Source organism: Carassius gibelio, chromosome B7, assembly GCF_023724105.1.
Source record: "Carassius gibelio isolate Cgi1373 ecotype wild population from Czech Republic chromosome B7, carGib1.2-hapl.c, whole genome shotgun sequence".
Taxonomy (NCBI): Eukaryota; Metazoa; Chordata; class Actinopteri; order Cypriniformes; family Cyprinidae; genus Carassius; species Carassius gibelio.
In genome coordinates, this window is record NC_068402.1 from 9,647,803 (window position 1) to 9,675,564 (window position 27,762).

Here is a 27,762-nt window from a genome sequence, read left to right on the forward strand (position 1 = left end):
CAACAAATTACAAACATAACTAAACCCTTGAGTTTAAATAATCTGAAGTCTCCATTATGGTAATTAGTTTAAGATTTAGTTAAAAGTGTAGTGAATGACTTCAAGTCTCCCATGATAAATGTAAATACATTTGTAAAATGATTTAAGTAACACTGATCTGAAATTAAAATGGTGAGAGCAATACTATGACGTGCTATTGTGAACTTCTTTATACAATATAAAAAGTTAATAAACCAGTAAATAGTAAACAAATATGCATTTGCATAATTTATATTAATATAAAAAAATAAAAAAAATATTTTCTTTGAAATACAGCTGAAATAAAATATAAATATCACACAAAGAACCTTAATGAAATTCTTTTAATAAAAATAGAATTGAGCACGTTTACATGCACATCAGTAACCTGTCAACGCAAGTAAGCTGCGTTTACATGACTTCATTAATAAATCAGGTTATTTATCTATAGTGACGTCAAAATATAATAATTTGCGACTCAGGGTATTCCACACATTTGTCAGTTGTGATGTTAAATTAACGTCTTTACTGACGAGACGTTTGCTTGGTCTAGATGCGCTTAAATCTGCACTAAGGATGTGTTCCTGTCATGTATCACACATGCACACTTCAATAAGCCAAAAAAAGCGGGCTATTGCATTTACTTGCCATGTGAAATCAGAGTAAGAGGCAAAAAACTACCTTCTACGACCGGTTTTTGCTTATGCCGTTTATGACCTTACTCCGCTAAAAGAAAACAAAAGCACATAACAAAATGACTTAAACTAAAATAATAAAGGAAAATATATAAATAAAATAAAATACTGAATGGTTTCCCATTCCTAATGTGATAGAAGCTTGTCTTTTCTCCAGATCATTGAAATGAAAAGCAGCAGGTCTACAGACGGAACATCTGCTCTTTGCAGAAATACATGACACATGCAGAAATATCTGATGCTTTCTGCACCAGCTTCTCACTAATGGCAGACTCTTTTCTCCTCTCATTTCGGCCCCGAAATGATACGGCCAACTTCAGAAACAAATGTCACAGAGGCTCATATAGTGAATACTGAGAGCTCTGATGCATGGAAAATCAGGCCATGCAATGATGATACCGTATTTTTCTAGCCCTTGATAAAACACAAAAGACACATTTAATGCAAAACTAATCTCAGACATGAAGTTGAGATCAGACAAGCGCACCTTCACCAAATATCAATGACCACAGAAACACAATCCACAACCTTCAAACACCACTGTTGAGGAGCCTCAGTAAGATTGAAACATGAACCTCAAACTTACAACACATCCTGATGCTCTGATTTATCGTGGAGTCTTGAAGGTCATCCGTAAAGGTGCATGAGATACAGATATAAAAATGTACACCGAGCATGTATCTCTGCAAAATGACACAAAACGAATGTTGTAACTGACTTTTACTACCTTATTGTAATGTGTTTCCAAGTTTAATGAATAAATGACGGCAGGACTTGATTTTAACAATCAGTTGTTAATTTGATTGTGAAAAGAGAGCATTACAAACTGTATGAAAGGCAGAAAAGCTGAATGTGATTGGCTGTGGCGCAGCCTCACATACACTACTATTACAAAGTCTGAGGATTTTTTTATAAGAAATGTATATTTTTATGCTGTTAGATGCTGTTAGCACATAAAAACAGCGTGAGTGACGTGAAAAACATCCAGCGAGTAATCTAGCGCAAGGGACGTGATGGGCATATACGCTTCACGTTTGATGTAAACACACTTATATAGCAATGCTTAAAAAAATCAGACCTTTACACTACATTTTGTAGCGTAAGCCATGCAATATTGACTAACAACGACCCTGTACTTGAGATATCAACATCAACTAATGAAAAACCCATATTCCCAAATACCTACAACTACTGTAGAAGTTGACTCCTAGCCTGTGCACCTGAGACTTTAAACCGTGAGAAGCAGCACTATGGTAATGGCGTGTCCGCACTGAGGTGCCAAGAGGTCATTACTGAGCAACACAAAGCTCAGGAGAACGAGAGGAACAGACAGATGGTGGTTTACAGGCATGATGCGACCCTGGGCCGCGGCAGTCAGCTCCAACGGGGGGGCAGCAAGGTAACCGTTGACAGCCCACATGCATCACATGCGACAGTGCGACAAACTCTGATTCAGCTGAAGATCTGCGAACGTGTGCAGAGCGCTCTCTCACTGAGCTAATGTTCGCCTGTCGGCTTTCATTTAACTCAGGATAGAGTCTGATGCTTCACAGGTATGCTCTATAAAGAAACATTATGGGTTCTGGACAAACTACGCTCTCAATTGACAGTATTAGCAAAAACAATTTCCATTCACTTTATAATCTAATCTTAAACAAAATTATAATCTTAATTTAAGGTTATAATGAGAAGTGAATGAGGCTAGCTTGTGGAGGATTAGAATAGTGAAGCATATAAATTTGCTTATTTTAATATTTACAAAAAGGTTTTGGGGTTAGCTTCATTTACAACTTTACACAGAAATGGTTACTAAGTGACTTTTTATACTAAAACCATGTTAACATATATTGTTTTATGTCAGAGTATTTTTAAAAATCAGCCAAATCCACACCCATCGTAAGTGTTGCATTTTAAAGAAAAGTATGAACATAGGGAAATTATTTTTTGTGGCAATGAACTTTGTCATAAATTCTGTCGACTATGCGTACATTACCATATAAAATGGTAATGGAGTCTGTTTCTTATTCTCAGCAATGCTACATTTCTTTAAACAAAAATACAATAATATTATAAAATAACTTTGCTATTTATAATTAATGTTCTTTGTTTGAATATATTTTAATTAATTCCTTTGATGCAAAGCTGAATTTTCCGCATCATTATATCTTAGCTTCAGTGTCACATGATCCTTCAAAAATAATTCTAATATGCTAATTTGCTGCTTAGGAAACATTTATTATTATTATTGATGTTGAAAACAGTTGCTTCATTTTTTTGTGGAAACCACAATACATTTTTTTTCAGGATTCTTTGATGAATAGAAATTTCAGCATTTATTTGAAATACATAAAAAAAGAAAAAAAATTGGTCATCCTACCTTAGACCATTCTCCGGTCTTCCACTCGTAACATTTGGAGTGATCCTCGCACATCTCCACATCTGCAGGACGAGACATGGGATCACAGAGACCCTGAGGATTGGTGCAGGTCACTGTCCTCTTCCTGCTGCCACGACCACATTCAGAGGAGCACTGGGACAGACAAAGACAACGAGATCTCAGAGGATAACACCAGGAAAATCAGTGAGCAATTGGGTGCAAAGAAGGATGGAGATAAATAAAGACACAAGCAAGAGCACTGGTCATTAAAAGTGGCTTCCTGTGGATTCTCACTTAGCTGCTGACTAAATCCACTCTAATGAAGTGCTTACAACATCAACATCAAGATCTGAAACGAGACCCAGACACTCAAAAACAACCATGGTGTCCTCCATAGGCCAGGACAAACCCCACAGACACAAGCGCATGTATCTTTTCTTAGAGACCCTCACATATTCAACAGTACAGGATGTTTCTCATAAAAACATTTCAGATTATACTTTTTAAGACAAGTCATCATTTTATATTAATCAATTTATTATGTATATATAAATACACACACATGCATGTATATATATAAAAATATGTTATATAATAATATTTATATTTATATATAATATAGATTATATACAAGTGTGTGTATATATATATATATATATATATATATATATATATATATATATATATATATATATATATATATATATATATATATACACACACACACACACAAATAAACCGTAATATGTTTTTATATATATATACGTGTGCATTTATATATAGATAATAAATATACACTGTACACATACAAATAGTATGTAAACATAAACTTTTATTTTGAATGCAATAAATCATGATTAACCGTTTCGCAGCCCTACTAGATGGATATATTTAACCATTGCAACCATTTTTATTTGTATTTATTTTATTCATACTGCTGATTATCACAAAAAATTATTTCAACTGGTCTATCCTTTTCATTCAAAAATGTTGGGACAGCACTTGTTGTATAATATTGATTAACAGAAAATAACTTAAACTTGTCTCTCCTTTTCTTTTCCTTTTCTTAAAATCATGAGGCATCTACAGTGATAGTGAATCTGGAGAGTTTTTGGAGGATTTAAAATAATTTAAAAGCAGAAATGTGACATTTATAATTTACAAAATAAACATTAAACAGTAGTACACAATAGTATTATTACTAGTATTATTTTATCTTTAAAGCGGTTAAAATCCTTATTTTTAATAGGGTTTTATGGTTAAAGGCTTATGTTAAAATGGTAAAAAAAAAATCATAAATCAGTCATAAGGGTAAATTTTTCAAAATTGAGATTTATACACCATCTGAAAACTGAGTAAATAAAGTTTTCATTGATGTATTGTTTGTTGGGATAAGACAATATTTGGTTGAGATACAGTTAATTGAAAATCTGGAACCTGAGGGTGCAAAAAAATCGAAATATTGAGAAAATCACCTTATAAAGCTGTCCAAATGAAGTTCTTAGCAATTCATAATACTAAACAAAAATGAAGCTTTAATATATTTACAGTAGGAAATTTACAAAATATCATATTCATGGAACATTTTTACTTATTTATTTACTTAACCTATGAGTTTATCCTAATGAGTTTTGTATAAAAATAAAATCAATCATTTTGACCCATACAATGTATTTTTGGCTATTGCTGTGAATTAAGACTGGTTTTCTGCTCCAGGGGTCACATATAAAGTTGCATATATAATTTTACACAGAAAAGGTTAGTAAGAGATTTTTCCACGCAGAAACCATGTCATGTTGTTTAAGTCTCATGCCTGTACTATTGAGTAAGTTGCAGTCAGGAAATAAAAATTTGCAGGGTTCAAACAGAAATGTAAAGCTTATAATTTATTAAAGCACCTACATTCAGTAATCTTTTTAAAAAGTAAGTCAGGTTAAAGTTGGTCAAAAAAGTAAGCAGGTCAACCAGATGAATTCTGGATAAGTATTTTGAGTGTCTTCTGTTCAGTTATTCTGTGCTACATTATGCTGTTCTACAAGAATGCTTAAAGTATGTTTTAAAATTAGACCAAACTAATGTGCAATGTACAATCTGGTGTCCATGATATGGTATCTTTAAATAATTCAGGCTAACTTAATCTCAAACCTTGGACCATTCGGAGGCCTCCCAGATGGTGAGGCAGAGGCGTCCCTCACAGTGCTGTATGCTGGCTGGTTTGGAGCTCAGACAGTACAGGTCTCTGGTGGGGATGTACGTGCCATTTTGCAGCTGGTACACGCAGCCAACTTCCCTCTGCTGCAAGCCTTTCCCACAGGTTACTGAACACTGCGCCCAATCGCCTGTCACCCACCTAAGAGAAGCAGAAATCACAGAGAAGACATTAATATAACTGTTAAGTTTTTAACCTTTTTAAATATGGATATTTTTCTTACAAAAAAGCATGGATTCAATACAGCAGGCCTTTATCAACCCCCCGGAGCCATATGAGGAATGTTTTAATATGGATGTATGCACTTTATTTGACTACTTTTGGACTGATGAACAAAAACACCCACTTACTCTCATTCTAATGCTTGGAAGAGCAATGACAAATGTTAATATAACTCTGATTGGATTTGTCTGCAAGCAGAAAGTCATATAAACCTAGGATGCTTTGAGGGAGAGTAAAACATTTTGGGGTGAACTAACCCTTTAAAGTCCCAAAGCATTAAACTGTAGTGAAAGGGATCTAAAGTCTGAAAATGAACACGTGTACACTGAAACAAGTCCTTCAAGTCAAGCATTTGCAACCTGTAATGTGATGATCATATGTTACAAGTCAGGAAACATCATAAAATCTGGATATGTTAATTGTCAGTTTACAGTCTGACTGAAAATAGCAGATGATTATCTTTATAGGCGGTCATGAAATGCACTTGTGATTTACATGCAGAAAATCCGATGAAACAGAGAATAAAAATAGAGCCGTCTTTATGAACTGCTTAAATGACACAATGAAATATGAAAGAGAACCATGTGGAAACCTACAGAAAGCTCTTCTGTCCCGCACTCATATCTCACTCTTACAAGTACCAAAATCGATTTTGCAGTTAAAGACAGAAATAGAGGTGTGCAATTACTTTTCTAAGTGATCGGGCTTACATCATACACAATAAAAAAGGGGTGAAAATGTCTCTGAGAAGTACATTGATAGAGGCACTTGAGCCTTATCTACAGATCAGAATATCCACTTGGAATTGGCTTATTTGACTGAAAAATACCCTGTAAAACACCCAGAACAACCTAGAAACAACCTAGCAGTGTTATTTCAGCGCTATTTATACACTAATTTAGTATTTACTGATGTTTTGATTAAACTTTTATTTTGATATTTTCAGTTTAGATTTACTGTAAATTTCCATCAAAACTTCCATCAAGCACAATCAAACCTCTACAAATGATTCAGAATGTAGCGGCACAGCTGGTCTTCAACAAGCCCAAAAGAGCCCATGTTACACCTCTCTTTATCTCCCTGCACTGGCTACCTGATGCTTGCATATAGAACAGCCACAGGTTCAGCATCCACCTACTTCCACTCACTATTACGAATCTACATCCCCTCCAGATATCTGAGAACCGCTAGTGAGTGACGCCTCACGGTACCATCACAGAGAGGGTCAAAATCACTTTCCAGAACATTCTCGTTCACCATTCCTGTCTGGTGGAATGATCTTCCCACCCCTATCTGGACTGCTGAATCCCTGACAATCTTCAAGCGACAGCTGAAAACACATCTCTTCAAAACTTCTTGGCTTCATCGTTAAAAAAAAAGTAATTTATCTTTATGTATTCCTTCTTTTTGTAGCTTTTACTTATTTAAACAATGTCTAAAACTTGGACTAAGACATTCTTTAAGAATAATTGCTTTATGTATCTCCCAATTGTAAGTCGCTTTGGATAAAAGCATCTGCAAAATGACTATGTGAATTTAAAAACATTTTAAGTATCTCTCTAATGCATGTTCCTTGAGGAAGAACATGCATCCATATTTCACCTGTATGGAGATGACCACAACAGACCAGTTTACGTATTTTGTTAAGAAATCTTTTGTCCTGGATTTGTTGGGAACAATATCCACCATGAATCTGTTAATTCTAAAAAGAGAGGAATCCCAATCTTGCCTGATTCTTTATTGAGTTTTGTGCCAGCTGATGACATAAAAACACATAGATGCAAGTAAACCAGTCCGTTCTGAGCAGCTCTGGTGCTTCTGTTACCTGTATTGGCAGGGGTGGATATTGCAGTGGCGGACCTGAGGCACGGGTCTGTTCTCCACCTGACAGTAGCTGTCGTTGACTTGAGTCATGCTCTTGTTAACGATTCTCATGCATGAGACCACAGTCTTTCTCTCCCCTAAAACACAGCAAAAAAATGTATTGGCATTACTATACTTTCATAAAATGTCACTCAAGGTTACAGTACGTGTCTTGCATATACTTACATAAATCAATTTGAAAGCTTATTTTTTATGTGTGTTTTGTAAACATACAGACTGTATATGAGAGGAAATGTGTCATGTCGTAATCTCAGTAAAATATGGCTGTAACAACTTCCTTGTTTTAAATATATATATTTTTAAATAATAACTCTCAATGTGAACTGAATCATGTCATGTATCTACAGATGATATCTGTCACAACTTAACACAAATGTTTAATAATTTATAAGAAATAATATTTAATAATATGAATTATGTATCATAATCACTCGATTTTTACGTAGTTTAGGGTTACAAATTGTACCAGTGAGGTACAATGAGGTCAAAATGCGTAGCTGCTACACAAAAGCGTACAGGTTGGCAAGTCGGTCATCTTCTGTAAACTTGAAATTTTATCCAAAGTGACTTACATTGAAATTGAGTGCATATTCTCTAAAAAAAAATGAACCCATACTACTGTTTGAGCTACATAAATATTATCTATTTATATATTATTTACTATGTTTGGGAAATTCACTTTTAAAAGTAATGTACAATAAAAGTAAATTTACAATACTGTGTAATTTACAATATTGTGTTACTTGTGTTACTTGTTTGGAGAAATAACTCAGATATTTCATTAATGATAATCATTTCATAATAATAATCATAATAATAATAATAGTCATCTTTCTGGCAATTTTGAGCCATCTGAGTTTACTAACAATCCACGGAGGATGTTAAAGTTTGGATTGAGTCGAGGGCTTTGGCAATCGCTGCAGTGACTCTGTGCTGGGGGTGTTTAACCACAACAGGACAATCTGTGTTTTTTCTGGCACGTGTGAGGGTTTACACACGATTTGATGCAGTCCACTCCACTTTCACCTCCCAACCAGCCATGTCCCATTTCAGGTAATTGCAGAACAAAACATTTCTAATTAGGTAACAATATGAGGTTATTTCTAGTGGTCATCTATAGAGTCGGGGGTCCTTTAGTGGTCATGACCAAATTAGCAGCGGGGGGAAGCAGTGACCCGTGTAACAGTCACTGAATTTGCCTGGGACCTTTAATTTGCTGTCAGTTCTTAATGTTGTTGTAGCTTCAGTAGGTGGCGGCACGCCAGACTGTAGGATTAGCTATGTCATTAATTTTGTGTTGTTCTACGTTTGCCAAGAAAAACCGCGAGCAGTCGGAGACAGAGATTAATTCCTGCGAGCGGCGAGTGGTGAAGGGCAGCCTCAGAGGCACAGAGACAGAAGCTCCACTCCAAAGCATAGTGCACTGCCTACTTAGTCAGCATCTGAGGCATTATATTTGTGTACCAGATGCAAAGCTTGTTCCAAAATTATGCTGCCTTTTAGATAATTTTTTCTTTTTTTTGTGTAAAGTAGCATCACGTCATGTACAGTACAATTTATGGACAAAGCACTACAATAAACTAAATTCAACAAAATAAATCACTGTGGTACATCTTGGGTTGAGTAAGATTTTTCTTAAACAAATTGAAAATGATCAAAAGAGATTGTGAAGATAACGTTACAAAAGATTATATTAAAAAAATATTCTGTTCTTTTGAACTTGCTATTCATCAAAAAAATCATTAAAAAACTATAACAGAAAGCACAAAAACATGAAGCAGCACAACTGTTTTCAACATTGATAATAATCAGAAATGATTCTTGAGCAGCAAATCAGCATATTAGACTGATTTCTGAAGGATCATGTGACACGGAAGACTGGAGTATTGGTGCTGACAATGTAACTTTGCACAATAGGAAATTTGCCAAATAGACAAATGAAATAGACATTTCATTAAATCCTGAAAAATCCTGATAAAATGTTTAAATATATTATGTAAAATTAGTTCTTTTTTTATTATATGTGTGCTATGCATTTATTGTACCACTGACTTTGCAACACGCAAACTAAGGTGTATTTCCTGAGGAGTCTTTGAAAAAAAAAGTTGTGAATGTAAATTTAAGCAACTTACCTATCAGCTGTTAGGTTTTTTTTTTTTTTTAGAAGTTGCATTTAAAATCCCTCCAAAAATCAGAAGGGGCCCATTAGTTTGAATGCGTTTGACACATCTGATCTCATTACTATATACAGCTCCTTAACCGTGGTTTCCAGGGCAACACACTCTTACCCCAGAACAGTAGAGTACAGTAGAGTGTCCTTACTGTCTCCTATCTGAAAGGAATGCTCACCGAACCCTCTCAGATAAAACCTTTAACACGCATTGCTTATTACTGTTTGTACTTTTATTTTATTTTTTTTGTTTCCGTTAGTTTACAAGGCAAAACTCAAAATATTTCTTATCTGTTTTTATGTTTTAGTACTTTTAATTTATTACTTTTTATTTTAATACATTACTTTTATTTGATTGTTGACAAGCCATTACTCCAAATATCTTGGTGCTTAAATGGTTAAGTCAAGACAGTGTTCATATCCGTTTGTAAACTACCCAAATGCAAAAAACAACTTCAATAACCTGATATTTAGACCCTGAAAATGCTGATTTTACCAGGGGAACCCCGCCAAAAAACATGTATTTTATCCCCGGAAGTTATTTTTAAATACAATTTTAAGAAACGATTTCGCTAGTTTTGGGCTAGTTTTCGAGTAAATCAAGTAGCCTATAAGGTGATTAGTCTGATTAACATGACACACACACACACACACGTTTACTTGGCTATCTTAATGGGGACATTCCATTGTCTTAATGGTTTTTATACTGTACAAACTGTATTTTCTATCTCTCTACACCTAAACCTACCCCTTACAGAAAACTTTCTGCATTTTTATAATTTAAAAAATATATACTAGTTTTACAAATGAGGATGTCCCCAAAGGGAGGTTTATGCAGATATTGTAAAGTTTAGCTCAATTTTGGGGAACAATTTTCCCCCAAAATATGGTTAAGTAGGTACACACACACACACACAAAGACATATGAATACTCAAATTAAAGAATTCTGTTGTTTCAGGTTTCTAGATTCTAGGTTTATAATTGTCATTTTTAAGTAGATTTCAAGTATTTTAGTACATACAATAATACATGTATTTCAATCCTCAGTTGAAAATAGAAAGCATCAGATTATTTGCAATGGTTTTACTGGTTATAATGAAAATTGTATTGTTTTAATGGAAACTGTAAATGGCGCCTGTTGGTCTCTACTGGTAATAGGTCACCTTTTGTTCATGGCTTTTAATAATGTTACTAAATCCTAATGTAATATGTCCCAAAACACACTAAAGGTAACCATTATTTAATGGTTTGAATGGTTAAAACTTGGTGGTTTGTAATGTTTGCAAATGGTATTTGTAGTGGAAATCATTCAGATTTCTGTGATGGTTTCTATTGTTTTTGTCAGCAGGGTCACCATGGGTTTTGTGATGTTATCTGCCATAAATTCATTTGGATTGCTGTAATATTTAGAGATACTAGTGACTGTTTGTAGCTGTGGTGGGCCTGTTTGGGAGAAAATCCAGGGCCGTTATTTTTTACTTCCAGTCCGTCCTTGTGAGCGCTCGAGGTGAGTATTAGATACAGATCCTGCTTCATCAACCCCAGCTGTATTAACGTATGACACACATGTGCTGGTGTCATTAAACACATCATTATATTCTTCAGTTCATAACTGGCTTGAAGGAACGACGCTGACCACAAAACAACCTCTATTATATAGATGTGTCTAGAAGTTTCCAAAAACAGACACTGCAAATCTTGCGTCAGCTTTTTCAGGACAGAACATGATTTGCAGCTCATGTCGAAAACATAAAGCTGTTCTATTCGACACAGAGAACAAATGCCCTTAAAAAACCCAAATGCAGCACATAATTTAAGCAACAGCACTTAACAATTGCTTTAGAAACTCATGTAGTCGTAGATTTAACTCGTGTTATAGTGCGTAAATACACATGCTGACGCATCACCTCTCGCAGACAATGACGCACCATCAGGAAGCAATAAACACATAAAAGAAACAAGCAGATCAGTGTTAAAACGGAAGCTATTTGAGGAAACACTGTAGCAGATAAATGTCCATCTCCTATCAGATTGGTGAATATAACCAGCTAAACTGTCACGCTCAGATGGGCTTAGAAAATGAGACAGGCCTCAACGTCGCCTTTTGGGTTATTTTATGCCTGTCTCATTCTCAAGTGAATAACGCTTCGACTACATGTGACAGCGTTCTCTGACAGCGTTTAATTTTGAAAGTTTAGTTCCTTTGCGAGTCAGTTTATTCTGATATCATTTGTCAGAGATTCTCTTTTTGTAGCCGTAATTATTATTTTTGGGGCTTTAACCTGCTAGATATAATCACACAGCTGTTCTGACCATAACAGTCACACGCCGTCACAGAAACACAGCTGGACAGCTGACGCACGTTAACAGCTTCAACTGTTAAGACTGAAAGGGAATTTAATGAAACCATTAGGAGAACTGCAAACATTCATGATCAGCTCCTGATACACTCTTCAAAATAAAGTTTCTGAAAGGAAGAACGGTTTTTGGTTCCACAAAGAACCTTTCAGTGATAAGTTCTAAAATAAAAAATAATTTCTTAGTGTGAAGATCATTTTAATAAGCTACATTTTTATAAAAAAAAAATTCCCCACTACAGAGTACATTAGTGCCCATCCACCTTTGCAGAAGCACTGGTTCCAGAAGTATTTTTCCCCATTCATTTTGTGATGTTTTTAAAAAAAATCGCCATAAACCATTAGCCAAACCAACCAGCTACAAGGAGAATCACATAGTAAATGTTGATTAAAAGCAAAACAATTTGAGAAAATGCAGAAGACTGTGTTCCTAAGAACTTTGGTGTGGGAAATAACTACAATCCCATGAAGCATTTAAAATCACATAAATTAAAAATCTATGGCAAAAATGTAAAACTATTCATTTAAAGTTGTTTCTTGAATCTAAAGAAACTATACATTTAAATTTTAAATTGTTAAATATGCATATATGTACACAAGCACAGTATTTCTGTTGTTCATATGCTTCATGGGAGTGGGTGGAGCTAAAGAGCTCATTTGGGGCCTCTGTTGTCTGATTGGTGGAATTTTCTGTACAGCATCATGGATAACGTAGGTTTTTTTTTTTTTTGTCTACTAAGAATTTCGCTATTGAACAAGATAATTAAGAAAAAATCACTTGAAATATCACAAAACGATGGCTTCAACAAAGTGATTTACAAATGCCAAAATTAACAACCTCGGAGCTCACAACAGTTCTGTTGTCAATTTATTGTAAAAGATCACTTTCCCTATGGAGAAAATGAATGGAGTTTTCACTTACGTTTTGCACTCTATAGACCATATTTATCCTGTAAAAATGGGTGTGGCCATTTGTTCATTTTATGGGTGTGGCTTCCGGTCTCATTCACTTCCAGCTATTTTTAGCTGTACCAAACTACTCATTTTGCAGAATGGAAAGATTCTTCAGGGAACCATTGATGCCTTATGTTTTAAGAATGTACATGTAATAGCAGATAGTATTAAGAAAATTAACACCAGAGGGATTGTGGGGGATGACCGGCACTGACCTCCTCCACAGTGGACACTGCAGTCCTCCCAGCTGCTGTGAGTCCACAGGTACATGTGCTCTGGTTCCTTCACCGGACCGCTGATCTCCTGCGACTGGTTCAGGGCAACCGTGTACTCATAATGGATCCCGTATGTCTGGTCGTGGAACAGGAGAACCTGAGAGAACAATGGGATAAACGTGAGATGAAGAGCATTCAGGAACACTAGCCTCTGTTTATTAGCTTGCATGTGCAAGATCATTCTTTAATTCAGCATGAAGGTGGCAGCGAAGACATTTATAATTTTACAAAATGTTGTTCTTTTCAAATTTCTATTAATAAAAATCAATCAATATATCAGAATGATTTCTGAAGCTTTGTGTGCCACTGAAGAGTGGAGTAATGATGCAAAAAAGTCAGCCCCCCAAAAGTTGATTAAGAGGCAAGTTTGTACATTTCCAAAGTTACACAAACAATTTTTGCCTCTTAAAATAATATGGTCTAATGAATAATTCCATACAGGACCAGGAATTTGTGTTATAATGTTCATTTTAGATATCATTTTGATTTTATTTCAGAATTGTTCCTGTGCTGAAAGCTACAGTAAATGGACTGACCTCCACTGGCCTGTGCAATGCTCAGAGATGAGCCCAACTACACACACAGGTCTGATTTCAAGAGGCTACCAAAATGCCATAAGGGAAAAAAAGGATCACTTCCATTCATTCCCATAATCATTTCCAGGGACAGGATGAGACTCCAGCCTCCAGCACACCCCTTTATCACATGATCCATCTCGTGAGAGCCATTCCTCACAGAAGGTGGAGGTTAACAGCCCCTAAGACCCCTCAAAAAGAGCCGTCTCACTGTCAGCCAGTGGCTATGACATGAATGAAACTACACACAAGAGAACACAACCACACATTCAAAATACTCAAAAAGCCCACCAACAGCAGATGAATAGAATATACAGTGATTGAATCTCAAGAAAACATGTCCTACTTACTTTTCACTCTGAAATAACTAGTAAAATGATTTAAAAAATGATTTTTTTTTTTTGCATTGAGACATTAATTTGTTGTATTTTGCATCTATTTAGTTATTCAAGGTCAGAAAAACACTACATTTCTTGCCGAAAGACGATCAGAGACACATTAGAAATTTAGCTTAAATATTCTAAATGGGTCTGAGAAGACTCTGACCGTTTGAAGTGGAGTATCTGTGCCCCAGGGGACATCTGAGAGGAAAGCTTCATCTAAAGCCTGCTTCACTGGTTAATTACACTAATTAGAGATCTCTCTCAAGACACCTTCTGGCTCTCTGGAATAAACAAACCTTTTTGCTTCAAACTCTCAGTGACTGTGGGGGAGTGGAGATTACAGGTCTATTCTCTTCATCATAAAGAGCTTTGAGGAGATATTAACTGAAACAACGCGCATGGATTAGAGGATTAGAGAACTGGCTTTCATTCCATAGTGAGCAGTAAAGTGCGTTTCTGCATTATTTTCTAAATTGTTAATCTTATCATGCATTAGATCGATGTCTTTTGTTATTGCTTAACTTAATTAACTGCTCTTCTTTTTTTTACTACATACCCCTATAGTGAGAAATAAACATACTAATATTTATTTGAAATTGGTTTATTTCATGATATTACAAATATTACATATTAATACCCTACAATTGTACATTTTTGGTATACTAAACTGGTATACTTAAAGTCTACTAAATTTGAACAACTAGTTCAGTGACATTAAAACACATTTTAGGTAGAAAATATAAAAAAAAATAAAAAAATTATGCAAGCAGTACTCCAAAAGAAGTTTAATTAAAAATGTCATATCAGTAAGTCTTGAGTATTATGTCAGTAAATATGTTAACAAATCTGAACTATACTTAGTATGAATCGATGAATTAATGAATATGAATTTTTTTTTTTTACTTGGGACATTTCTCCATTCCAGTGTTTATAATTTTATAATTTAAATAAAATGTAAAAATAAATAAATAAATAAATAAAAACTGAAAATTAAAAATGAAAAGTTAAGTACTAAAATTACTCAAATTTAAAACAAACACAAATAAATGAAAGAAAAAAAAAAACCTACAGATTTTTTACAAAAAATAAATAAAATTATATTTTATTTTTATTTAAAATTAAATAAAAATAAAACAAAATTCACTCAGAAATTGCTAGTAAATTTCACAAACATTTACATAGAAATGGCAAGGAACACAATGGATTACATGTGAAATAAATAAATAAATAAATAAATAAATAAATAAATATAAATATATATATATATATATATATATATATATATATATATATATATATATATATATATATATATATATATGTATATATATATATATATATATACATATATATATATATATATATATGTATATATGTATATATATACATATATACATATATATATATATAATCTTATATAAACAATAAAATTAATAAACACAAAATTACTAAAACAAACAAAATTTAAAAAAATAAGAGCTGAAAATATAAAAAAGCTAATTCAAAAATTGTTCAAAAATACAATAGTATAAATAATAGTAGATTTTAATGCTCAAAACATCAACAGACGACTGAAGTAAAGCTACACAGTCAAATAGTCCATCATATCGACATCTTCAGGTTAGAAGCACACCGCAGGTAAATTGTATGTATATTAAAATGTTTGCACAACTATCTTGACTTATCTATGTATGGAAGGAGCAACCTGTGACTCAGAGCAAAGAAATAATGAGGACTCTGGAGAAAGAGCAAAAGAGAAAGAGGAAGAAGTGGAGTGGATGGAGGAGGAGGAGGACAGGAAATGGGCGAAAAATGTAGGATGAGATATAAAAGGGAATGTAGGAGGAGGAGAGAGCCATCGAAGCAAGTTAAAGTTAAGAGAGTACAACATGGCACCAACAGCAAGGGGTTTATTCCCAAGAGTGCATGAACTGATTAAATGCATACCCTGAATGCAATGCAAGTTGAGAAAAAGAGCATCTGCTTAATGCACAAATGTAAATGTGCACAGTTAAAAAAAAAGATTGCTGAATTCAACATGAAATGATTAATAAATAAAAAAAAAGTAAACAGCCACTCACATAATTTTAATACTTTTTCAGAAAACTTCAATATCTTGTCATTAATGTGTCATATTGCTTCTCAAGTAAAGTAAGAAGTGTCTTGATTTAAGAGACTGATTTTTGCAGTGTAAATAAAGTGTTACATCATAATAATGCAAAAGTAATGATGCAGTGAACAGTTGTAGTAAATCAAAAGCCAAAAAATTGTATTGTATTGACTGTTTTGAAAGCATGGATCTTGGCTTGGAGAAATCAGTAAAACTGTAGGCAAACTTCTACTTTTGTTGACGTGTGTTTCGAGACGTTGCATTGAGCTATTTTTGCTTTGTAAACGGGCCCTAACGCCACATGACATTATGATGAAATCATTGCAGTGGATGTCTGTGTCGACACACGGATGGAATAGCAGCACTAGACATGCATGAAGGTGAAGACATCAGGTTCAGCAGCAGCTCTGTCCCAAAAACATCTGCGTTACTGCTTTCAAAACATTTAGCAAGATCTGTTTTCCATTCAGTTTATGTGTTTGCTTTGGATTAGCAGACTGCCATGTTTTCCTAATATAAAATAGCATGTTTTGTTAATCCTAAAGTTGTTCATGATGAAGACAAAATATGCCGTAATTATACACTAAATCAACTAGTAACCAGGAGAACATGACAGTTACAGTCAGCATGAAATCAAAATCACCCCCATTTACTTTCTTAAAGTCACAATTTGCCCAAAAATGAAATTATTTACTCACTCACATGTTGTTCCAAACCCATATGCTGTTATTTTTTCCAAAGAGACTTTATGCAGCTTTCCATACAGAGCTTATAATGACCCAAAAGTTCTAAAAAATAAATAAATAATAATAATTCCATAAAGGTAGTTGAGTTGCATGCCATATTCCAAGTCTTCCGAAATCATCACATACTGAATCTATTATTCACAGAAAATCTTCCACACTGATAGATTACAGAGATTAAGTTAGAAACTTAACTGCAAGTATAGTTTTAAAAATATACAAATAAATATTTCAGATTTGAAGTACAATACAAGCATAATGAAATGTGCATTCAATACAATGAAAAAAGTAAAGAATGCAAAAATAAGAAGATTCTGAAGAACATTGGAAACCACGACAGAATCGGGGAAAAAATACTGTGGAGGTCAATGGCTACCATAAACAGTTTTTTTTTTAATGTCCCCTTTTTGTGTTTAGCAAAAGAAAGAAACGTGTACAGGTTTGGAACAAAATGAGGGTGAGTAAATGAAGCCAGTGCAAATTGATAAACAGAGGTGTGATGGTATTCTTTTTTGCTCATTAAAAATTTATCTTGCTGCCGCATTCTGAATTAATTGTAAAGGTTTGATAGAATTGGCTGGAAGACCTGCCAAGAGGGCAATGCAATAGTCCAGCCTGGACAGAACAAGAGCTTGAACAAGGAGTTGTGCAGCATATTCTGAAAGAAAGGGCTCGATTTTCTTGATGTTGAATAAAGCAAATCTGCATGATCGGACAGTTTTAGCAATATGGTCTGAGAAAGTCAGCTGATCTTCAATCATGACTCCAATGCTTCTAGCTGTTTTTAAAGGAGTTATGGTTGATGTGCCTAACTTGATGGTGAAATTGTGATGAAATGATGGGTTTGCTGGAATCACAAGCAGTTCTGTCTTGGCAAGGTTGAGTTGAAGGTGATGGTCCATCATCCAGGAAGAAATGTCTGTTAGAGAAGCTGAGATGCGAATCGCTACCATCGGATCATCGGGATGGAATGAGAGGTAGAGTTGAGTGTCATCAGCATAGCAGTGGTATGAAAAGCCATGTTTTTGAATGACAGAACCTAATGATGCCATGTAGACACAGAAGAGAAGTGGTCCAAGAACTGAGCCCTGAGGCACCCCAGTAGTTAGATGTTGAGACTTGGACACCTCACCTATCCAAGACACTTTGAAGGACCTATCTGACAGGTAAGACTCAAACCATTGAAGTGTGGTTCCTGAGATGCCATTTGCCAGTAAGGTTGATAGGAGGATCTGGTGGTTAACCGTGTCAAAAGCAGCGGACAGATCAAGCAGGATAAGTATTGAAGATTTGGATTCTGCTCTTGCCAGTCTTAGAGTTTCAACAACTGAGAGCAAGGCCGTCTCAGTTGTATGTCCACTTCGGAAGCCAGATGTCAAGGAGATTGTTGTGTGTGAGAAATGTAGAGACTTGTTTATTTACAATTTACACTTTGATTTGAAAGAAAGCAGTGCATCCTTATGGCATGGCTGACAGAAGAGTGTAAGCTGGCTGCGTTCAGTGGATATTCTCCAAAATGGCAATACGGAGAGATAAAGAGACAAACTGATTTGTTTTCTTTGTGTACAAAAAGTATTCTTGTTGCTTCATGACATTATGATTGAACAACTTATGGGAGATGGACAATTCTGACGATGCTTGACAACAAAGCTGTTACGGGTTTGGAACGGCATGGGGGTAAGTGATTAATGACAAAATTTCTTTTTGGGGTGGAATATACCTTTAATGTACAAACTTAAAAATTTCTGTGAAGCTGCTTTGCAACGATTTGTATCATGAAAAGCGCTATACAAATAAACATGAATTGAAATGAACTATCATATATATTAACATAATTCAATTTTTTTATATTTGTTCATATATATATTTGTAATATATTATCTGCACTTCTTTTTCACAAGTGAACATACAGCAATGGTGAATAAATAATGACAGAATTTTCATTGAGTATTTATGATTCAATAATTTCCCTGATAAAACCATGTCCTGTCCTACAGTATTTCCCATTGCTTATCTGATTACGGAAATAAAATGTGCAGCGGATGGCTTTTTACACTGAATTAAGTGGATAAAATAAGTTCAATAAGAAATGTGTGAAAGAGAGTAAAGATCTAAGAAAGAAAAGGGTGCATTGTAGTACTAAAAGAATTTACCATAAGGTGGAGTGGAGTCTTTGTGGGTCCCTTGGCCGACATTTTTTCCCACAATCCTCTCCTCACGTAGCGGACTGTAGTGCCAGCAAGCTCAAACTCCCCTGGCAGCTCGATTTTCCAGTCATTGTTTATGGATCGCTTGCTGGAGTCCTTCAGTGCTGCACCAGTCAAACAAGAACACATTTATCTAATTCATGTTATACAAGCATCATTACAGCAACGCTTTGTGATTCAGTTATCAAAAATAACAAAATTATTTGAGATTATTCCATTGCAAACTTCCTTGATCTATCAGACCTGATTCAGTAGCTAACTTTAAAAAGGAGATTTTCATAAAATGCATGCCAATCATATTATGTGCAGTACCATATTCAAGCATACTTTATGAAGCTTATATTGCAGTCAATTGAAAAAACATGTATTAGTATTATTGAGACACTATTACATTTCTTATTATTCGAATTAGCTTTTATTTTTATATTTTCTGTTTTCATTTAAATGTTGTTGTGTGTTTTGGTCATTGTTATTACTCACATCGAGATAAACTAAAGGAAAATGAGAAAAGCTTCCTTGCCATCTTGCTGAAATAAATAAGTTAAATGATGAAATATATATATAGTGTGTGTGTGTGTGTGTGTGTGTGTGTATATACTATGATAACCCTGGAACAGAGTCACATACATTACATTTCAAATTTATTTTAATATAGGATGCACAATAAAATATTCAGCTGAACTTAAGCTTCTTAACTTTAAACCTGGTTAAATGGTTAAATTGGTTACATTTTATTTTAAACATTCATAGTAAACAGATCGAAACCTCTTTTATACTGAGGGAAAAAGTGCAAGTAAATTGCGCAAGTAATCAAGTAATGCATTTAACTTTCTTGTAAAACATACTCAAATTATCTGCTTTATTTATCTATTTTGTTTGTTTGTTGTAAAAATATTTTTAGCATAAATTTTACTGTACACTTTATGACTGCTAATGGTGGGAATTATTATTATTATTTTATTAATATGTCTCTGCCTTCACACAGTCTAGAATTGAAAGCAATCTTTTTGTTTTAAAATAAAACTTCCGTACATTCTTACCATTAAGTATTTAAATTTATGCATTTAGTAGACGCTTTTATCCGAAGCGTCTTACATTGCATTTAGGCTAACAATTTTTCATAACATGTTCTTCATGGGATTCGAACCCCCAATCTTGACAACGCAATGCTCTACCACTTGAGCTACAGGAACACTATTTATAATTATTTGAACTTCTTGTGTTGAATGAGCTACTGCATATCATTCATCCATCATTAGCTCACAGTCATCCTATTTTTATACACACATATATTTAACTCCATGATAGTTTGTGAGCAGTGGAGGCTGAAGACGTGATTGCCCACAGTCTGCTGCAATGAAAACATGAAGCGGTTTGTTTTGGAGAGCATCTGCGCTGAGCTCAATGGGAGGGTTTCACTTTCATGTCAATTCAAGCGTTCTGGCTAGAATTAAAAAAATATTCTTCTGTTCTCTTACAAAAGATGGCAAAGCAGACCCAAGCTAAACATATGTTTACATCGCCCTGCGTATGAAGCACAGATTGCATCCTGCCAGTTCAGTGTTAAATTAAGGCATTATAGAATAACAATCATGCATTGCTGATATAAAATGTGTCCAAAATGAGGCATTAGAAAGCCTGTAAACTTCACAGTCTTACATAGCTCAGTGTATAATATCTGAAACTTTAATAACTTCAACCCAGGCAGTCGTGTGATACTGACCTTTGGGAGAAGGGATGTTTATTTAAGAATATGAAGAGTGAAGTGTTATTATGATCTGTCAGCATCATGTCTGTGGAGCTGGACAGCGAGACACATTCATTCTGAAAGTTGAAGGCGCCTTTTCAAAAACCTCGGACTCATTAAAATGAATTAAATTACAATGAATATGCTCATCAATTGTGGGCCAGCCGGACAAATGAAGTCTTAAATAAGTTTCTCAAGTTTTATAATATCCTCTCAAGTGGGTTTCGCTTAATACAAGAGAGAATCTCATGAAAATCAAGAACATGTCTGGCCTATTTCACCCCAAAATAAAAAGAATGTTATGTTAAAAATGTATCATCAATTTGAAAAATCACAATTGAGCACATTTCCTCGCAATGTTTATTAAGTTGTAAAAATGTGTAAACATTTTTATTAAATGTGCATTATTATTAATATACACAAATTGACATTAATTCTCATTATTATAATTGCAAAAAAAATTTCCAAAAACAAATTATAAAAGATAGATTCTTAGACACTACTATTCAATATTTTATTAAAAAATATTTAGAATTTATGCAATTTAATTTATGCTATAAAAAGTATTAAAATTTACAATTAAAATTTGGGGGATAAATATGCTTAAATTTCATTAAAGTAATCAAATCATTTTCATCAAATAAAATCTTGTTTAAAGAAAACTAAGCTTGTTAGCAATTAACATTATTTTCCATTATTCTACATAATAATAATAATAATAATAATAATTATTATTATTATTATTATTATTATTATTATTATTATCATCATCATCATTATTATTAGTACTTAAAATTTGGGGGATAGCGGTACTTAATTGCAAGAATTTAAATAAATAATTTACATTTATAAGATTTGATAAATATGGCTTCATTTATTTATTAAATGTATCATAATGTATGATATATTTCCTGTTTTCAGATTTTGGGGTGAAAAATTATCAGACATGTTTCAGTGACATTTACTCACAATGAATATTTGTGTTGACACCCAAAATAAAAACAAAAAACATTACAAAATTAGTATTAATTACTTAATTAGTAAAAGAGCTGTATAAAGCAAATGTGTGTCATATGTCCTTAGTGTGAGTTTCATCCTAATTTGACAAGCAGCTTGTCAGCAGAGAAGCGTCATTTGTCATAGCGCAGCATTAGAGAAGACACTTGGCGTTATTCCTATCTACAGCCATTACAGAGCTGCTCCAGTCTCACTCAGAGACTGTTGTTATGACAACAGGTTGAGTAATTACCCAGAAAGCTATGGGACGGTTTGTCTTCCACAACTTTGATTCGCCGAGCTCCCACCGGAATGACAGCTGCCTCGATGTAACCTTTGGGAAGGAGAAAAATAAGAGGAGAAACGAGTGAAAAAAGGGTGGAAAATGAAAAGAGACGAGCGAGATTTCATACTGGTGCACAGGTGGGCAGACACAGGTGCAGGTGTGCATTTGTGTGGATAAAGCACTACACTATTGTGTGTCTGTCACTACAAACAGTGTGTTTTCCTGGCCAGTCAGAGTCATATATATATATATATATATATATATATATATATATATATATATATATATATATATATAACCTATAAATTATGTTATACAATTTGTATAGCAGATATAATATTATATAATGATGATATATATAATTTAAATGTTGAAAACAGTTGTGCTGCCTAATATTGTTTTGGAACCTATGATACTTTCAGGATTCTTTTAACATATCATTGCTGAATAAATAAAGTAAATAAATAAATAACCTTTAAATTGCTTTTATTATTATTATTATAGCAAAAATGTTAAATAAATGCTGTTCTTTTAAACATTAAAAAATAAATTTTATAATTTATTTGATTTTTTTTTTAAATATTTACTGTTTTATACAAATTACCTTATAACAGTAATTAAGTAAATACATATATTGTTATTTAAAATCAGTGTTATTTTATGATCATGGAGATATAATTATAATTAATATTTTATATTTTCCATTGTAATATTAATTACAGTTTTTGTGTTTTTGAAATTATTTGTTTATATATATATATATATATATATATATATATATATATATATATATATATATATATATATATATATATATATATATATATATATGTATGTTTTGTACAGTTTTTATATAAATTTGTATTTTAGTTTATTTTAAGTGTGTCAAATTCTTTGGTGGTCGACTCTTGATCAGAAGCAGGTTATTTTACTTAGACCTACACACACAACTCCCATTTCAAACACCATTGTGACACAAAGTGTCTGGGCAGTAATGATAAAACCAGTCTGCTGTACCGTTTATACACACACAGTGGCCACATTCAGAAACAGATACTCCGATACATCACTGCACTGAGTGCAAGGAACGCTGATGGCCCCATGTATGAGAGTAATTGCCATCGGTTCAGCTCATTTAAAGAGGAGACCTCAGACTCTAGTGGCTTTCTGAAACATGTTTTCTCATTCGAAGTACGAGATTAGTGTGACCTTGACTGAGATGAACTGACCTCCGCTTCGGATGACAGGCTGGTGTCCTTTACTGCCCCACACTTTGCACCATCGTCGCTTTCTACTCACCGTGTTTGTCCTGGCGTGATCGCGAACATGAGATTATCATTCCACACAGCACCACAAACCCCTGTTAAACACCCGGAACCTCACGACGGCCACCCGACAGCATAAAACACACCGAGCCCAGATCACAAACACACACTCGTTCACATGCCACCACATCTGGAGGACCTGCACTAACCGCTGTACTTCGGGATTCGCTTTCTGTATTTTGTTATGGAGAGGAATTTATCTCAAACATTGAAAGTTGAGGATATAGATTTAGGAAAGCTTTTCTGCCAAAGCTTTGTTAGCTTCTTCTGGAAGACGGGCTGAAATTGTCATAAAACTTTATTGTATCAGTGATGTCTACCTTTTGAAAAGGAACAGCTCACCCAGAGATGAAAATGATGTGTAATTTTCGGTCTTTTGTGAAATACAAAATGATGATGCTTTACTGAATGTTTGAGCCTCTGTTCTTACAAAGAAAGTGGATGGTGATTAATACTACAATGTAAAATTGCAATACTACATGAACAAAAAAACTCATATGAGCTCCTTTTATGGCATTTCTGTCATTTAAGGAGCTTTAAAGTATAAATCATGTTCCACTTTTGTTTGCAACAGAAGACAACAGATCTATTTTGATCAATGGCAAAGCGACTGAGAATGTGGTTAAATGTGAAAGAGTGAGCATCTGATCTTTCTATTGGAGTGAAATCCTCTCATGACTGCTCTTGAAGAACCACTAAAACACACCTTTACACAGTGAAGACTGGTTTCCCCAAAGACTCATTCAGAGATTTATTTAAAAGGAAAAAAAAAGCTTAATTGTTTTTATGTCGCCTCGCAAACAAAATAAATTTGCCTCAATGAATGCTGAAAACTGTACAAGTGCTTTCTGACCTTTGCAGCTGTTGCTTGTCAGATTGCATTAGATCTTCAGTAAAAGTCAAAACAGACTGTACAACATCATGTCAGACTGAACGATACAAGATTGACAGCACCGATGTTCAGTTTTACTCCACCGATCTATGCCAAATTCCTCATTGACATGCACAAAGCCAAGAAAAAAACTGTGAACTTCGATAATATCATAACATGATAGCAATGCTAAAAAATACGAATTCTGATTGTCTCCAACAGTATGCATGCAGCTTTGGCTCAGCAACAACTCCTCCCAAAGTCTGAAGTCCTTCATTTTGTCCTAACGTATTCCCCACACGTCTGGGCATAGATACTTATTCCCACATTCAGCAGTGGACAGGATGATGATGGCCTGGAGCTACAGCTGGAGACCATTGGGATGCTCTGTTTCGGGAGACAAACAATGTGACCTTGGAGTCATCCGGACTGAATCCAGCGAATAACAGATAACCCAAGAGCACGAGTACTTATTCAGCCGATAAGTAAGAGAAAAAAAAGTTTTAACCTCTAAATTCATCCACAGAAACAGACCACATGTCGGTAAAATGAAAACACCACATTAAGCAGAAAAGAGAAGTTCAACAAGACAAATTTGGATTTTGTTGTGTGATTACTGATTTTGGCAAAAACTAAAAAACATCCAAATGTCTTGACTTTGACAAGCCAACACAATTAAACAAACCACCGTTTAAATGTCGGTGATCACTACAGTTTCGAAATTAAAACTTTTATTCCACAAGGAGGATGCATTAAACTGATCGAAACTGACAGTAAATGCATTTATAATGTTAAATTTTCGATCTCAAATAAATTCTGTTCTTTTGAACCTTCTAATTATCAAAGAAATCTTGAAAATATAAATGTATCAAGGTTTCTACTAAAACAAACGCAGCACAACTGTTTTTAACATTGAAATAAGAAACGTTTCTTATCCCAGCAAATCAGCATATTACAATGATTTGTGAAGGATTTCTGTGATAGCAGAGTAAAGAAAATTGTTAAATATATTAAAACAGAAAACAATTTTTGGCTGTATTTTTGCCTTGGTGATACAAGAAAAAGTTCTGTATTATTATTTTATTTATTCATATTTTGAATTACAATTTATTTTTATAATTTAAATTAAAATTTTATATTCAATTTAGTTTTGTCATTTCCTTCTCTTATTTTTTAACATTTCTATTTATCTGTAGTTTACAGAAACTCTTTGAATAGATTTAGTTTTAGTTAAAAAAAACAGGGATATTAATCTTATTTCATAAACATGCAAAAAAGAGTTTTAACTGATCCCAAACATTTGAATAGTAGTGTACAGTTTATTGTGTTGAAATGAATCAGGACATCAACTCTCCTAGTGTAAAGGTGTGTTTAAAATAATAAATTCAAGAGCAGTTGGGTGTTAATCCCATAGAATAGTTTGTATCAAAACACACACATACACACACTCGTCAAACCATGCATCTTACATGAGAAACACTTGAGAACAGCTCTGGGTTTCGACATCACACACGTAGAAACCTTCTTACAAAGGCTATGAGGGACTGAGAGACACAAAACCAACATGGTCAGTGGAAGAGGAAACTTGCTGTGATTCTCCTTCAAACTTTCTCTCTCTTTGTTAACTTCAACAAGCCCACACCACTCCAAACTAAAGACAGCCACACAGAAACTGTAGTGGTGGTCCTTCACAGGAGGTTTGAGGCTGAGGCTCTTGTATAATTTAGTCTATGTTGTGTTGAACACCAGCAGGCCTGATGACGCATTACAGTGAGACTCAAAGTTTGTATTAATGTCAGATGAAAACAAATGATTCTCTGATTCTCCTCTTGACTCACCCATTCCTTTGGAGTGGTTGAAGTCTCCTTTGACGATCCTGCAGGATTTGCCATCACCGTTGCAGACGCCGCACCGGTCTTCTTTTGCAGAAGAACCAATGATGCCGTCACAGCCGATTTTCTGCAGGAGGTAGAGTAAGAAAACAAAAAGACTGTGATTTCATGAGTCATGAGTAGGGTTGGGTACCGTTTACATTTTAACTGGTATACGGTACAGATATCGGTACTTGACATTTTTAGGTACTTTACTCTCTGTGTAATTACAAAAAAAAAAAACGTTCATTTCAGTGAAAACATAAGTCCAAAAGTCTCAATTTCAACATTTTTTTTCCTTTCTTTTTTTACCGAACATTCTTGTTTTCATTTTTCTGAAAATCAAATGAAGGCATTAAACATTTATTTTAAATAAAATGAAAATTAACCCTTTTATTTTTTTGGCAAACAGACTGAGGTTTGCTGTTGAAATTAATACATGGTTTAAAAATTGTGTGAATATTCCTTTAAAACATTTTTTATAGGCTAATAATTTTATTAATCTTTCTACAATTAAGATATTAATCTGGTTGTAATATTTACTTTTATCATTTAATAGTTTTATTTAAATTTGCTAGAAAATTTTATATTTAAAAATGTACATTATACTGTACAAAAGTAATATGAGAGTAATACTATAATAATAAAATCTCCATATTCATCCAGAAGAAGGAGGCGGGAACCGGCGGACAATCAAAACGAAACTTTAATAATCACAAAATAAACACAAAACAGCGCATCAGCCCCTCACGGACGACTGATGCGCACAAATAAAAGCTACCGCTCACGGAGACCTGCGGGAATCTGGGGGTAGGACAGACGAGGCGAGAGAAAAGGAGATGGAAGGAGGAGCGACAGAGACGAGAGAGGGATAAAAAAATTCCGGTTCCCAGACGCACTGCTGCTCGGCCCTCCACCAACTGTGTGATCTCCTCCACGGTGCCTGGCGGTGGCACTGACCGCCCCTCGGCGGACGGTACGACACTCCTCCGCCGCCCGGTGGACGGAGACAGCTCCTCAGGTTTTGATAAGTCTAGATAAGAGGGGGCCACTGAAAGCGCTTGCAGATCATCAACTCTCTTGAGAGAAGAAATTGCCAGAAGAAAGGCAGTCTTTAGAGTGAGATGACAAGCAGATATCTCCTCAAAAGGCTCAAAAGGAGGTTTACAGAGATCCTTTGCCACCACAGCTAAGGGACATGAGATTGTACGGGAGGCCACAACCTCAGCACAGCGTGGAGGAAATGTGAAACTAGGGGGTGTCTGCCCACTGACTGACCACCAAGAGGGGCGTGGTAGGCCGCAATGGCCACCACGTAAACCTTCAAAATTGAGTAGGTCAACCTTGCAGGGAATCGGTCCTGCAGGAACTCCAGCACTGTGAATCATAGTTAGCCCGGCCAGAACGTGGCCATTAGCAGTAGACAGACTCTGTCCTGGCGTACTATCTCCAGAACTCTGATCGGTGGACAGCCACGTTTCTAACA

The 27,762-nt window shown here is 34.5% G+C and overlaps 1 protein-coding gene across 2 annotated transcripts in view; it reads right to left on the reverse strand.

The window, feature by feature from the left end:
• The window catches only part of adamts17 (ADAM metallopeptidase with thrombospondin type 1 motif, 17), a 101,137-nt gene that overhangs the window by 8,981 nt on the left and 64,394 nt on the right, over nucleotides 1-27,762 (reverse strand). Inside the window, exons 15-22 of one of the 2 annotated variants that reach the window (XM_052559998.1) lie at nucleotides 26,244-26,364; nucleotides 25,875-25,949; nucleotides 22,177-22,257; nucleotides 19,127-19,284; nucleotides 13,103-13,259; nucleotides 7,347-7,482; nucleotides 5,236-5,440; nucleotides 3,091-3,243 (exon numbers count right to left, since the gene is read on the reverse strand). In XM_052559998.1, coding sequence (XP_052415958.1) covers nucleotides 3,091-3,243; nucleotides 5,236-5,440; nucleotides 7,347-7,482; nucleotides 13,103-13,259; nucleotides 19,127-19,284; nucleotides 22,177-22,257; nucleotides 25,875-25,949; nucleotides 26,244-26,364 — 1,086 coding nt within the window. The remainder of the gene's footprint in view (nucleotides 1-3,090; nucleotides 3,244-5,235; nucleotides 5,441-7,346; nucleotides 7,483-13,102; nucleotides 13,260-19,126; nucleotides 19,285-22,176; nucleotides 22,258-25,874; nucleotides 25,950-26,243; nucleotides 26,365-27,762) is intronic. The other variant, XM_052559999.1, reaches the window with a different exon arrangement.